Consider the following 15,363-nt stretch of genomic DNA (forward strand, 5'->3'; position numbering starts at 1 on the left):
GCGTTCATAGAAATACATATGACAATCAAAGAGTCTAATACAAAGGCAAGAAATATTTTCCAGTATTTTTCCACAAATAAACGAATGTGCAGACGAAGATGCCAACTTTGCAAATTTATTGGATAAATAACATTATGTTCATAGCTCTATTTGTTCATTTGATCTACTTGTACGTAAATTTTAATGAATTGCATCTTGATCGTGACAGTATGATGATGCAATAATTGAGGTTAGTATTGAAACTGGGGTGCGGATTCGAGGCAGCAGAAAAAAAATATTTGAAGCACTAATTTTGTGATTTTCCATGTTATAATTAAAATGTAACTTTGTTTTAAAATCACTATAAATTTATAGTGATTTTAAAACAAAGTTACATTTTAGTTATAATTATTATAAAAATTGTTTGCCAGTGTCGGATCAAAATATTTGTGAGCATATTTTTTAAATTTATAACTATGAATCTATTTCATAGTCGGTTTAACTTTTAAAATGAATATTTTACATATTCTAGTAGGTATATTCAAGTATTTTTGGCACTAATAAGCAAAAAATAAAAAAAACTTTCCAATATTTGTTTTCTACAATCATTTTATATAAATAAAATTATATTAATTTCTATCACCTTCACTAAAAATCACATTTCATTCCATAAATTCAATGTAAATTTACGTATGCTAAGTATTTTTTCTCTTGGGTTTTTTATTTGTTTCGGCCGATAATTCAACATATCGCTCACTCCTTTCAAGAACGTCATAAATCAAAATTCGTCAATTTTCAGTTGTGCATGTTTTCGGAATGCCCAGAAAATGTACTATATCCCAGCAAAAGAGGCATATTTTTAACTTAATATTTACCCGATACAGGGCAGAAGTGTTGTTTTTGCATTTTGAAGAAAAGGTATTGTTTATTTTTTTTTTAAATATACTCAATATTTTTTAAATGGCTAAAAAACCTTCAGGTTTTACCTAAAAAGATCTGTTGCACGGTAAAAAGTTCAATAAGTGGCTTGATATTTATTTTTAATACTTTGTATTATGTTTTTAAACATTAAAAACGTTCTCCTGAAAAATCAAGTTTTTTGATTTATGACGTTCTTGAAAGGAGTGAGCGATATATTCAAGCCATTATAGCTAGAAATATAGTGTACATAGTTTGATAATGCCCTAACAGGACGAAACAATGGTGACGATGTTTTCAATGTTTAAAAAAATAAAATAGTAAATAACTTAGTAGACCCTAAAAATCAGTGTTAGATTTTAATATTTCAATATACATAAATTATGGAGTTCTACAAATTAAACACCAGATCAATAAATAATATAGTGTAGCAGTTTATACCAAATCCAACTTGCGAGACGTTTAAAAATATTTTTATTTAAATGTGGATCTTGACACAACCTCCTTTAAATGTTTGGCTCATTCACTACCCATCGATTTATGCAACAAATAGGAACTCCTTTTGCTACGAGGTGTCCGCGCCTAATGATAAGTCCCATCTAGGAATGAAAGATTTTGAAAAACTAAGCAACCTCCGTACATTTTTCGACGCAGAGAATCACAGAAGTTGAAATCAGCATTCCGTGAACTCCAGCTTCGATATACCATCATCAGGGACTGGCACGAGATGGTAGGCTTCTTCATCACTGATGAACTCTTCCACGATTTCTTGCACGCGAGTCCTGAATTTCAACTTCTTACAGTCGTCAATTTTATTAACAAAAGGGATTATACTTTTGAAAAAAAGATAATCATCGTCGGCTTCTTGCGCAATCAGTTTCGTCTTCTCCTTCAAAATCCTGAGTTTTTCTTTTTCAATATTGATCAGAGCTAAACTAAAATTGTCGTTTTGGAGATGGTTAGTTTTGCGCGGTTTTTGCGTGACACTATCTTCCTCGCTGTCCGTCTTCGATTGCAAATCTTCGGAATCGTCATCGTCTTCGTTTTCTGTGTCCATGTCGTTCAGCGACGCGTCAGGGCCGGAGGATGCGTCAGCCTTCTTGTATTTGTGGCTCACGACAGGTCTCAGGAAGAGAAGCGATTTGAAATATGGCCATTTCGGAGGAGTGCGAGCTCCAGTTTTTTTATTTATCGCGTGACTTTTTCCCAGCTCCACGACGAACTGGTCTCGCATATATTTCCATTTTTTCCGTAGTGAAACCACTGGAATAAAATACATTTCAGCTCTTAATTTTCAAACACCAACAATTGCGCAATTTCAATAATAGATTCGTCAGTCACTTTGTGGCTATAAACTATCCATTTTAATTCAAATTTCACACCACTATTTCTTAAAATCTACTGTGACACGTGTTTCGATGCATTTCAGAACATCAAATACGCTCATTAATGAATTTAAAACACAACAAGCTTAAATATTTTAGAAAATGTGACGTTGCATTCTCTCTGTATTGGCATGTATCTCATAATAGATTCGTTGAACTCTACAATACTCTTTGTAAATGTATACAACTACTATACATTATTATAATTTTTTTAATTGGACTAGTACTCGATATATGACACATTTATAGGTACGTGTATAATGTAATATAAGTAATTTGTTATATTCCCTAAAAGATGTTAACTCGATCGTTGATTATACTCGCATAAAGGCAAGATGGTTAGTCCTGCATAGTCAATATTTGAGTGAAGGAACTAAGGGTAAAGAACAAACTTTTATTTGGGAAAATAAATGGAGTAAGAATAGTAGGTAGAGAGTAATAGAAGCATGACTAGCTTGTAAGGCTACCGCGAAGATGTACGAGCCCCTAAAGGAAACTCATTAAAAAACCAAAGAAAAAACATTGAAAGTTGTACCTATGTATTGTATTTGTTTTATTTTATGTATGTTTAAATATATTACCGTAATAATACAAATAAATCTTCTCTTAAAGAGTACTGAATTTCTATTGAGAAGAAAAACTGTTTAAAAGGCAATAATAATAATTTGGATAATTTGTATAGCGCCATTTTCGTAAAATACTATCTCAAGTCCGCTTATAAAGACTTAAATATTGGAATAATTATCCATGATGTCCATGATTGAGTTCTGACCCAAAATTAAACAATATAAATATTAGTCAAAAGTAAGAAAATTAAGGATAACTTATTTCCCAATAGCTTACGTCGCAAATAGAAAATTCGGTCTCGTATGTTTACGACACTCACTTGTGACAAAATAAATATTATTAAAAACTAGATCCGGCAACGTCGCCCCTCATTGACAACACGGCGATGTTTGGTTATGCGCGTACCTACCTTCCTCGGCAGTCCAAACTGCCTCAACACAGTAAGGGACATTTTTTTGAATAACGTTTTTTTGGACTAAGTAGACGTACCCCATAACCTGCTCAAGAAAAAATCTTTAAAATACAGCTAAATCCTAAGATAACAATTCTAAAAAACGCAGTAAGTACACTTTGGTAATCAAAAGTCTACTTAAATACAATTAAAAACCAAGTAAGTCGCATCGTCAAAATTAAAACGTAGTACCTGTTCCTTACTGTGTTTTAAAATATTCAATTTTAAAAAAATCGCTGCCTAACGTTCAATTATAAAGATTAAAGAATATATTTATATTAAATATTAAATCTGGTGATATACCGCATCTTTGGAGCTAATTTTCATTTGGCTCACTCAAATAGTTTTATTAGGGCACGCTTTTAAAGTCATGAACACGTTTTTTTGCTCTCCTGTACATTTTTTTGTGTCTCTTACTGTGTTTTGATTTTGGAAAGCCGACCTGCCTGCATCGGCGCGCTTGTTCGCACCTATGGAATAGTGCCTACTACAAGTACGTACCTAGTTAGCCTGAGAAGTAAGCTACAAGCTACAAGCTACTCACCATCGACCAGCATTTGCTTGCTGATGTCGGTCCAGCACCTGTCGACCATGTGCCGGTTGGAGTGGCGCCTGTCGCGCTTGTCCCAGATGGGGCGCTTGGCGTGCACGTGCGCGATCAGCGCGTCGCAGTCCATGTCGGCGCGTGCAACCGGCAAGCTGGTTGCGCCAGTACTGAGCCGCGCCGGTCGCTACGCGCTGTCTACCGGAAAGCGGGCGATATCGGCGACAGAAAGGAGAAACCAATTTGATCCCGGCGGTTTTTTAAAATTATTATTTTGCTTATTCTACTAAACAAAGAATGGAAAATAAATTGAAAAATCGAATCTACAACCGAATTCAATTAAACGATGACACCAATTGTGTTGTTTTCCAACGAATTTGGAATCGTTTTTAAAGCTCATCGTGACCATTTTTTCATTGTTAATATGAATGTTTTAATTGATAATTTTTATGTTTTGTTCTGACATTTCTTGATGAAACTGCATTTTCTGGTCATGACCAGTCTGATGATGTCGGTTACGAAGAAACCCGGTTGCTTGCAAAATTAAGGTGGGAAAAACTACATAGTTGTTATTTTATTCTGTGAGATATTATGATTCTTATTTTTCTTTTTCTGACCCTTATCCGCACCAATTGATGCATAGGGCGCTGCATCAGATCATGTTATGTCAACTTGATCGTTCATTAACACTTTGGGTATCAGTCAAGGGTAGTATGAATATTATAATTAATGGTTAATTAGGCTGTAATATTTTTATTTTATTATTAATTGCTACAGAATCTTAAATCTTTAAAAAAATAGCAGATTTATATAAGAAAAAAAATACAGAATGGCCCTATTTTACGGGATATTTACTTTACGAGGCTATGACGAATTAAAACAGCGTAATGGTTTGACATGTATATATTTTTTATATTTTTTCAAGTAGTGAATTAGGTGTGACATGGTCTGGCCCATTATTGCTTATGTACCCACTAGGTAATATTTTAATAGGTAAATAATTATGGGTTTTGTCTTAAATTTTAAAGTTTTTCTGGGAAAAGTCTTAAATTTTCCTTAGTAGATTCTCACTGAAAACTAAGACCCTTGGGTAAAAACATAACGAATGATCACAATATGTTGTATATTATAGTTTGCATGTAAACATGGAGTTGGCAAAAGAAGGATGAAAGTAGACTGAATGCAGTCGAAATGCGATCTCTCAGAAGAATGTGCGACAAAACGATGTATGATAGATGTGCGAATATTGAAATAAGGAAGGAATGCAAAGCTGAGATAAGCATTATCGATAAAATTAAGAAAGGTGTGCTGAGACGGTTTGGACATGTAGAACGAATGAGTGAGGAAAGAACGGTAAAACAAATTTATGAGGCGAATGTTATTGGGAAAAGAAGCAGAGGAAGACCGAGAAAAACATGGCACGATCAGGTATGCCAAATACCTGAAAGTGGTCAGGTTAGGAGTCGTAACAATCGGCGGGTATGTATGAGGAGATGCATGAACGTGGAAGAGGCGAAGAATGTTTGCAAGGACAGAGTGGTGTGGCGCTCTATTCTCTCTGCCTACCCCTGCGGGGAAACGGCGTGATGGTTAGTTAGTTAGTTAGTTTTTATAGTTTGCAAATAAACTCTGTTATTCATAAACTGACCATTTATTTTGTTGTCCTCAAAACGTCTACCAATTTTTACGTAAAAAAACACGTATTTTTTCACCGTTTTTATGTATTAATAAAATGAAAAGGAATGTTGATAAAGAAAATAAGAGGAATAAATAATATAAATATGAAAAAAATATGTCGTTGAGGCTATCTAAAAACGGGAACGTATGGTCACTTTAGTTATGTAGAGTACTTAGACCCAAAAACTTTGTATTTTTTACTGGATAATTGTTATCACACTACCCTCAATATTATCGAATGTAAAAATATGTACGTAAATTTTACCTCAACTACTCGTATATTAGTTCCTACAGGAACATCTGGGCAACCTGAGTGTCCTAGCCATTGCTACTATTATCCTTCTCCCTTTACTATTTCGCCTCCATTCAGTTTCCCAAAACAGCTGTTGTGTTCCCCTCAGCTCTTTCACTTACCACACGTCACCTGTTTCCTATCAAATATATTCCACTCCTAGACCCAAGAATCTGGAATGAGGGACCTTATTTTGAACAATAAACGCTCAAGTTGGAAGAAGAATGTCATTCATTCCGTTTCATACATAACAACGGAAGAGGTCACTGAATTCGAAGTGAAAATGTCAGTCAAAGGACTAAAGAAAGCGACATCTCAGATGTAGAGGTATTCACCAAACAGTTACATTTCCAATATTGCACAAAAATCCTTTAAATGCAAATCTGATCTGTTTATTGTATTCTATCGAAATTTTAATTAAATTTGCGACAAAACGTGACTAATCATATGTTTAACCAATATGAAATCATTAAATTGCACTAATGAGTAATAATTTTACAAACTAGAATTCCTGATTACTTAATTTATAATGGAAATGTAACGATTTGGTGAGGACCTCCACAAACGACTAGATAAAATACGGAGCAGATAAAATTAAAATATACCGCCTTATTATTACTATACATAAATATGCAATTGTTTCCACAATAGACCCTTGTAAAATCATTAATTTATTATAAAAACATTATAATGAGGTGTGTTGTTGCGAAAACTGAATACATCGAGCGTCAGAAGTATGGCTGCGAGTCATAAATGTGCAAATACATACGTACATAAATAGTATAGATCGCGATTGTTTTCACAACAGACCCCTGTAAGCATGTTCGGGTACGAGCGTCGCGCGGCGTTGCCGGCTCCTCGCTCGGCTACGTGACCAGACGCGCGGGGAGAGGGGGAGGGAGAGGGGAGGGGAGGCTGGTTTTGTGGTCCGCTACTGCGCAGTTCTTCGAGTAGATAACTCGGTCGATGGATGAAAAACTGTGAGAAATTATTACAGCCATCAAAATGACACATTTAATATGAAAATATCGTACAGAGGTCACTCGAATAGAACAGGGTAAAATTTTCATTTAAAGTTTTCTTAACTTGATATTAAACATGTATCATTCTTCCCTTTTTATGAAAGAAGATGGAAGTCTGAGCATTCTAAGGCTTACGACCTGTCAAATGCCAGGCTGTGAGTCCTTCGTAATTAGATTTCAGTTTTATACTGACATTTCTTGGTGGAACTGCATTTATAGAATAAAATAACAACATGTATGTAGTTTTTTCATTTTATTTGATCAGCAACCGGGTTTCGTTGTAACCGACATCAAAAAACTGCATATGTAATTGTTTTTACTTTTATGTTTTTACAAAAATGTTAGTAATATTAGAATTTAACCACTAATCGAGATTTTTATGTCTACCGGTTTCGAGACGTACCCGTCTCTTCGTCTGGACAATCACTGCTACAGCATGCAAACAATACCGAAACCGGTAGAAATCTCGGTATGTTTATATGTATGTTTAAACTTTTTCTTTTTTAAATTAAAGTTTTACTTAGTAAATACCACTATTTCTTAAAATCTACTGTGACACGTGTTTCGATGCATTCTGCGTCATTTTCCAACACCGTGTGAAAATGATGCGGAATGCATCGAAACACGTGTCACAGTACGGCTGTCCAAATTCAAAACACAGTAAGGGACATTTTTTTGTAGTACGTTTTTATTGCATTTTTGGACTAAGTAGATTCTACTTAGTCCAAAAATGTAAAAAAAACGTACTACAAAAAAATGTCCCTTACTGTGTTTTAAGTTTGGACAGCCGAGTAGATTTTAAGAAATAGTGGTATTTACCAAGTAAAACATTAATTTATAATGTTTATAAAAAAAAACTCCTAAGAAGAGTATTTGAACATTCTCAAAATAATTGAACATTCTCAAAATGTTGTGGACTGAAACTTGTTTATTTAAGTAAATCTTTAATTAAAAATGGATATATTTTACCACAAAATGACTGCCGAATCAATTAATGAAATTGGGTATTTTTGTTATGGAAATTTCCGTTGGTGTAATCGTTCCATATTTCGGTACATTTATGAGGATTTTTATATCGATTGCGCCCAAACCTTGCGTTGCTATGGTGGTTGTCAGGGATAAACTAAACCTATTTATGGAATAACACCGATAGCCCAGTCGCTACAAACAAAACTGCCGAATTGTATTAATTAAACATTTACCTTCCCTTATTTATTGTAACTGCAGACAGTTGGTAGAATTCCATATTGAATTGTTGGGTAATATATCCAAAATAAAACAAGGTTTTTGTTGGATTGAATTCTACATTTATTTATGTATATCTAAATACGTGACGCGTTTCGCCTTCTTAGGACATTATCAAACACGGAGTGTTATATTATTTTTCTTATTTTATTTTGGATATATTACCCAACAATTTACCTTCCCTATCCTTACTATCCTACCTGCAGACAAGCCTCTAAAATAGACGCTTTGCGGGTTATTACTTTTTAAAAAATGCAACTCTTCTTCTTGTTATTTTTCTTATTTTAGATCATAAGATCTGTTTTTTTCAAGAAAGTAATTTTTCCTGTGATGTGGTCACCCAGCTCGGCTGTCCAAACTCAAAACACAGTAAGGGACTTTTTTTTGTACTACGTTTTTTTTTGTATTTTTGAACTAAGTAAATGCTACTTAGTCCAAAATGCAAAAAAAAAACGTACTACCAAAAAAATGTCCCTTACTGTGTTTTGAGTTTGGACAGCCGAGCTATCCACGATCTCTTTGGTGGTCATCCAGGAAGGCGGGGACCCGGTGGTATCTCTAGCCGTTTTGCCGCACATTCATTCGTCTGAGAGATCGCATTTCGACTGCATTCAGTGTACTTTAATCCTTATTTTACCAACTCCATGCTTCACTTCCATATATATCGAACTAACTAACCACCACACCACTTCCCCGTACGAATATGCAGAGACAATAGAACGCTACACCAATCTATCTTAGGAAATACTCTTCGCCCCTTCCACATTCGTTTATCTCCTTGTATATACCCGTCGATTATTCCGACTACCGACCTGACCACTTTCAAGTGTTTGAAATACATACTTGATTATGCGTTATTATTAAGGAAGCAAGGGAGTGTATGTCAGGACAGAAGAGTGTGGCGTTCCATCCTCTCTGCCTATCCCTGCTGTGAAACGGTAGCAGTATTTTATTTGACCAGTGACCGGATTTCGACGTTACCGACATCTTGGGTCACCAGTTCTACTATTTAGATATCGTTTCATAGAGATTCCGTCGAACGCTACATCAATACTCCTGACCTGACCACTATCAAGAATTTTTGAAATACTTGATCGTGCCAAGTATTCCTCGGTCTTCCTCTGCTCGTATTTCCACCTACATTCGCCTCATAAATTTGTTTTACTGTACTTTCTTCACTCGTTCGATTCACATATCCAAACATATATAATTAACGTAACAAATTACCTAGCAACTGGCCTATGACAAGTGAATACGAAATGAGAGATGATAGGTAGGAAGGATCTCAAGGGTAGACATCACCATGGCAACTAGCAACCATCTTGTTGGAAATTAAAAGAAAAAAAAAACAAAAAACATCACCGCTGTTGTCGAGTTTTCACTAGGCACCATATTGTATACAGATTTTATTTTCAAATAATGTAAAACCGGTAACAAATCAAACAAATCAGAATCATTCATATTAGATAGTTGTCGTTTTGATAATAATAAAATAGGGCTCCAGAGAATTAAAAGCTGTGTATTCCAGATGTTATTTTCCCCAATTCATTCACAGTGAAGCGACCTTGAGGTAGCAATTTCCGACATTTTATGAGCACTAAGGCCACTATGTAAATTATCCAAATTTATTATTTTTATTTTAACTACTGTATATTGCTTTTTTCCTAATTCATTTTATTTAACACGTAAGCCTGTTTCGTCCTTACCGACGCTAGACTATACATAATTAATTTTTAATTTAAGTTTCACTTGGTAAATACCACAATTTCTTATCTGTTCTGACACGTGTTTCGATATATTCCGCATCATTTTCGAACTTAAATGGATATATATTACTACAAAGTAACTGCCGAATCAATTAATGATATGAGACCAAATTCGTCGTTTAGGTTAGACAAAATTATAAATGTGGGAAAAATTATCAGTTATTATTTGATTATATACTATCATTTTCTTCATATAATGAATGCTATCTCAAAAATTAATTGAATTTTCATGTGTAATAGGTTTATGTTTGTTTTTAATTTATACTCGTATTAAGCTTTTTATACTAGAAAACACGGTTGAAGTCGTAGAGTGGAAAAATAATTACAAAAATTATTTTCTGTAGTTTTATCATATAATAATACATTATTATAGTATGTTGAACTAATGATGTTATATACAGGCAGGGTTAGCACTTTTTAATAGATTTATATTATCCACTGACACTTCGTGATGGAATTGCATTTTTAATATGTTATTAGATTAAAACCAATATTTTTAGCTTTTCCACTTTATTTTTATTTGACCAGCGACCGGGTTTCGTCGTTACCGACATCATCAGACTGGTGATGACCAGTCTGATGATGTCGGTAACGACGAAACCCGGTCGCTGGTCAAATAAAAATAAAGTGGAAAAGCTAAAAATATTGGTTTTAATCTAATAACATATTAAATACAGGCAGGGGTTGAAAACCATGATTTTATTAAATATTTATAATTTTTTTTAAGATGAATTTAAATTGAATAAATGTGAATAGCGCATTTTAATAATAATTACATAAAAGTTACGGTAAAGGTTAAAAGTAGAATTTTATAATAGAAACAGATTTTTTAATGTAAATTTATATAAAACGTTCGTACGTACGTTCTGGAGGTCCCGGGTTCGATTCCCAAGGGGGGTAAAATAAATATAAGTGATTTTTTCACTGTAATATTTATTCAATATTACCATGGACTGGTACCTGAAGCGGAGGGCTGATCACCTTTCCTTCATAAGTAAAACGATCATGATAACACTGCGTTTATAAGACACAGTGCCCTATGCACCATTGGGGTGCGGATAAGGGTTTTATTATTATTATTTATTAAATTTATATAATATATCGCTCACTTCTTTCAACAACGTCATATATAAAAAAAACTTAATTTTTCTGGAGATCTATTTTAACTTACTTAACATCACGCCGCTTTCTGAAGGGGTAGGCAGAGAGAATAGAACACCACACCACTCTGTCTTTGCAAACATTCTTCGCTTCTTCCACGTTCATGCATCTCCTCATACACACCCGCCGATTATTACGACTCCTAACCTGACCACATTCAAGTATTCGGCAAACCTGATCGTGCCATCGTTTTTAAAGTTTAAAAATACAATACAATGCATTAAAAATAAATATCAAGCCACTTATTGAACTTTTTACTGTGCAACAGATCTTTTTAGGTAAAACCTGAATGTTTTTTCTCCCTTTGAAAAATATTGGGTATATTTAAAAAAATAATTAAACAATACCTATTCTTCAAAATGCAAAAACAACACTTTCTGCCCTGTAGCCGGTAAATATTAAGTTAAAAATATGCAGCTTTTGCTGGGATATAGTACATTTTCTGGGCATTCCGAAAACATGCACAACTGAAAATTGACGATTTTAGATTTATGACGTTCTTGAAAGGAGTGAGCGATATATTACATATTGTTTACTTTATGATAAAATAATGTCTTTTCTTTTTAAGTAGGCATATTATTGGTTCAAAAAGTACAAATAAAATGAACGTAAAATACAGTCGTAACAAAATATTTCTATTAAGAACGAAATAAAAAGTCAATGACCGAAAGTCTTGTAGGAAATAACCGACCATTTATTTTTCTTGGATTGAAACGTGTGAAATTTCAACTGAAAATTGATGATTTTTGATATATTTTGATATATGACGTTGTTGAAAGGAGTGAGCGATATGGGTCAATCGGAACCATTGGTTGACAACTCTTTCTACTGCACGCTTGTATAAGGAAGTCCTGTGTTCTCTGAAATATAAATTTTCCTGCAGGTATTCCTTATCGACATGACATTTAGGTAAGTAAGTATCTATTGTTTTTTTTCTAATGGGTACAATTAAGGTGAACGTATGTGAGTGATTTGATCATTTAATACATATTTCATTATTATATATTTATTTCCATTTTTCAATATTATAAGGATTTCCAATGTTTTGATAATACTCGTATTTTGTAATGGGTAAATTTTTAAACAGATACACGTCATATATTCGTAGAGGGATGGAAAGATTGATAAATACAAACATCGAAAGGAGAGCGAATGCTGGTATCATAGTGAATGGTGCACTGAAATCAGTTATAGCAAATAAAAACCTTTCAGCAAAAAGTAAATTAACAGGACACAACGGACCCCTGGTTTCAACCCTAAGGAATGGAAGTGAAAGTAGACCGAATGCAGTCGAAATGCGATCTCTCAGTCGAATGTGCGTCAAAACGATGATTGATACGAGTACCTATGGAAAGAATTCAAGGCGGAGGGATAAGAATTATCGATAAAATAGGGAAGGTTTGTTGAGATGGTTTGGGCATTGGAATCAAATAAGTGGAGAAATAACAGTAAACAAATTTATGATGCAAATGTAGGTGTAAATAGAAGCAGAGGAAGACCAATAAAAACTTGGCACGATCAAGTATTTCAAATACACGATAGTGGTCAGGTCAGGTGTCGGAATAAAAAGTAAGCGTTTGATGGATTCTCTAAGAATCAATCTCTCAATAGTAGAACTGGTGACCTAATCTGATGGTGTCGGTAACGACAAAACCCGGTCACTGATCAAATAAAATATATGTGAAAAAAACCATACATGTAGTTGTTATTTTATTCAATTTAATGATTTATTTTGTAGAAATATGACAATAAAACGGTTTCTTCATAAAACCCTCATTCACACCCGATGGTGCATAGGGCACTGCGTATTATAAACGCAGTTATATCTTGATCATGGACACATGAAGGAAAGGTGATCAGCCCTCCGCTTCAGGTACCAACCACTCCAGGATAATATTGAATAAATTTTAGAGTGAAAGAATCACTTTTTTTTAATTTATTTGACCCCCCTGGGAATCGAGCCCGCGACCTCCAGTAAGGGGTAGTCGAGCGTGCTGACCATTACACTACGGAGGCGGAGCGATTTATTTTATATAAAAAAATATTTTCCAACGAGTGAAATATGTCGGGAAGTGCTACACCTAGGTTTTAAAAGAAACAAAATATATTTGGGCAAGTCTATCCCGGATTCTATAAATAGCCAGCCTCCTCTCAAAGCTTTACTTATTGATTTTTACGTTTTATACATATTTCAGCTTTCAAGGCTGTTTCATAATATTTAGTAGGACTAGTCAAAATATGTTTTATTCAAATGTTTTAAAAAAAAATTAAATCATTGAATCAAAATAAGAAAATTGGCAACGCAGCGAGACGGTATCGGGCAGGTTATTTTTCACCCATTCACAAATATGGTGACCACACATTTTCCATATAACATGGACAAAATTGATTGAAAACATAGCTTGATCCGGGCTATATAATTAATATCCATTATTTTGAACAAAACTGTATTTACATATCGCTCACTCCTTTCAAGAACGTCATAAATAAAAAAACTTGATTTTTCAGGAGAACGTTTTTAAAGTTTAAAAATATAAAACAATTTATTAAAAATAAACATCAAGCCACTTATTGAACTTTATACTGTGCAATAGATCTTTTTAGGTTAGACCAGAAGGTTTTTTCTCCGTTTGAAAAAAACTAGTTTTAAGTTTAAAAATATAATACAGCGTAATAAAAATAAATATCAAGCCACTTACTGAACTTTTTACTATTCAACACTATGCAACAGATCTTTTTAGGTAAAACCTTTTTTTCTCCATTCGAAAACTATTTAGTATATTTAAAAAATAATTAAACAATACTTTTCTTCAAAATGCAAAAACAACACTATCTGCCCTGTAGCGGGTAAATATTAAGTTAAAAATATGCCTCTTTTGGTGGGATATAGTACATTTTATGGGCATTCCGAAAACATGCACAACTAAAAATTTACGATTTTTGATTTATGACGTTCTTGAAAGGAGTGAGCGATATATTCCTATTCACTCTCTTATCATATTTTTTTATGATTTAGTTTTTCTAAAGGAACTTACTCTTACATTGCCAGTTCGCTAATCGGAACGTAATTCGTGCAGTGCGTCGTTCAGATTACTGAGTATTATGAGAAAAATGAGAGAATTAAAGTAAATTTCGGTTAACGAAAATGCTCTTTATTCAACAATTTTATTTAGGTACCGAATGAATTTATAAAACAATTAAGATTTTTGGCATATTTTGACAGGCGCCGAGGCATAGTTAGGTGGCTCGATTAGGTGTCTCCGGTTCGATTCCCGCCAATTGCAAAATGAATTCAAGAAAGATTTTCAATTGGTCTGGGTGATTGTGATGTATTTTGTACATTTACCTTCCCTATCCCCTATCTTACCTGTAGAAAACTCTCTTAAAAAGTAGGGGCTTTGCGGGTTATTCGTTTGATTTTTTTATTGAATAATCAGGTATTTTCGTTTGAACCAACGAACCTACCTGGTGTTCGAAGCCTAAATCACGCATTCGTCTCAAAACCATCCCCATTCTCCAGTGTTCTGGACGACTTCTTCGGTCCAATTGATGGCCATGATGAAAACTTTCACGGCTTCTGAAGGTAGAATTTTTGAAACTGGTATTGAAGGCGGTTTACGGAACTATCAGATTAGCAGGCTGGCACTGTGTACATTTTGTCCGCTTCCACAGTAAAGTGGTTACCGCATTTGGCTACTACGCTAAAGGTCCCGGGTTCGATTTCCAAAGTTTTTTCACTGTAATATTTATTAATATTACCCTGGACTGGTATCTGTAGTGCAGAGCTTTTTCGCAACTTAATTTTCTTTAAACCCAGGTAACACTTGACGTAATTTTTTTATTTTATTAAAACACAATATTTAATATTGAAAAATTTCCGCCACACTCATCTGTCCCCTGACATACACTCCTCGCTCCCTTCACATCCATACATCTAGTCATACAAGCCCTCCGATTACGCAGAATTTTGACACCACCAGATTTTAGGTTCCGATTGATTTGGTCTTTTTCAGCCGTCCTCGTTCTGTTCTTCCGCTAATACATATTTTTCGCCACTTATACTTTCTTAGTCATTCTCTCGTTATCCATTTCCTCCACATGTCCATACCACCTTAAGACTAAGATCTCAACCGTTCAACTCAGAATTCGCTCGGCCATGCCTGAGCCCTGAGGTTGCACGTGTCTTCACGCTCATTTTTTTTGGAATGTATTGAAAGGTATATCGTTTTTAAAAATATATTATACATACTTACTTATAATTTTTTTTTACATGTTCTCTTCTCCCTTTCAATAACTCATATATTTATTTCGAAGAAAAACTAATTTTTTTAATACGAAAAACGTCAAATGTTACCT

At 34.1% G+C, this 15,363-nt stretch overlaps 2 protein-coding genes across 2 annotated transcripts in view; one reads left to right on the forward strand and one right to left on the reverse strand.

Annotated features, from left to right (window-relative positions):
- Positions 1-15,363, forward strand: part of LOC148309757 (uncharacterized) — a 42,829-nt gene that overhangs the window by 14,119 nt on the left and 13,347 nt on the right. The window lies entirely within an intron of this gene.
- Positions 1,242-4,016, reverse strand: LOC148309759 (uncharacterized). The gene is made up of 2 exons (XM_088259488.1): positions 3,845-4,016; positions 1,242-2,160 (listed from the first exon to the last, which is right to left on the reverse strand). Exons 1-2 carry the CDS (start codon positions 3,975-3,977, stop codon positions 1,571-1,573), a joined length of 723 nt encoding a protein of 240 aa, XP_088115614.1. The 5' UTR covers positions 3,978-4,016; the 3' UTR covers positions 1,242-1,570.

Source organism: Brachycentrus maculatus, unplaced genomic scaffold (assembly GCF_059751285.1).
Source record: "Brachycentrus maculatus isolate JH-2025_06_01 unplaced genomic scaffold, ASM5975128v1 h1tg000117l, whole genome shotgun sequence".
NCBI classification, from domain to species: domain Eukaryota; kingdom Metazoa; phylum Arthropoda; class Insecta; order Trichoptera; family Brachycentridae; genus Brachycentrus; species Brachycentrus maculatus.

Bases quoted from the DNA above. Each gene is read 5' to 3' on its own strand.
- LOC148309759 (XM_088259488.1), bottom strand. From the start codon at position 3,977: ATGGACTGCGACGCGCTGATCGCGCACGTGCACGCCAAGCGCCCCATC. The intron at 2,161-3,844 runs GTGAGTAGCTTG...ATTTTATTCCAG, and splicing joins CAAGCAAATGCTGGTCGATG to TGGTTTCACTACGGAAAAAA.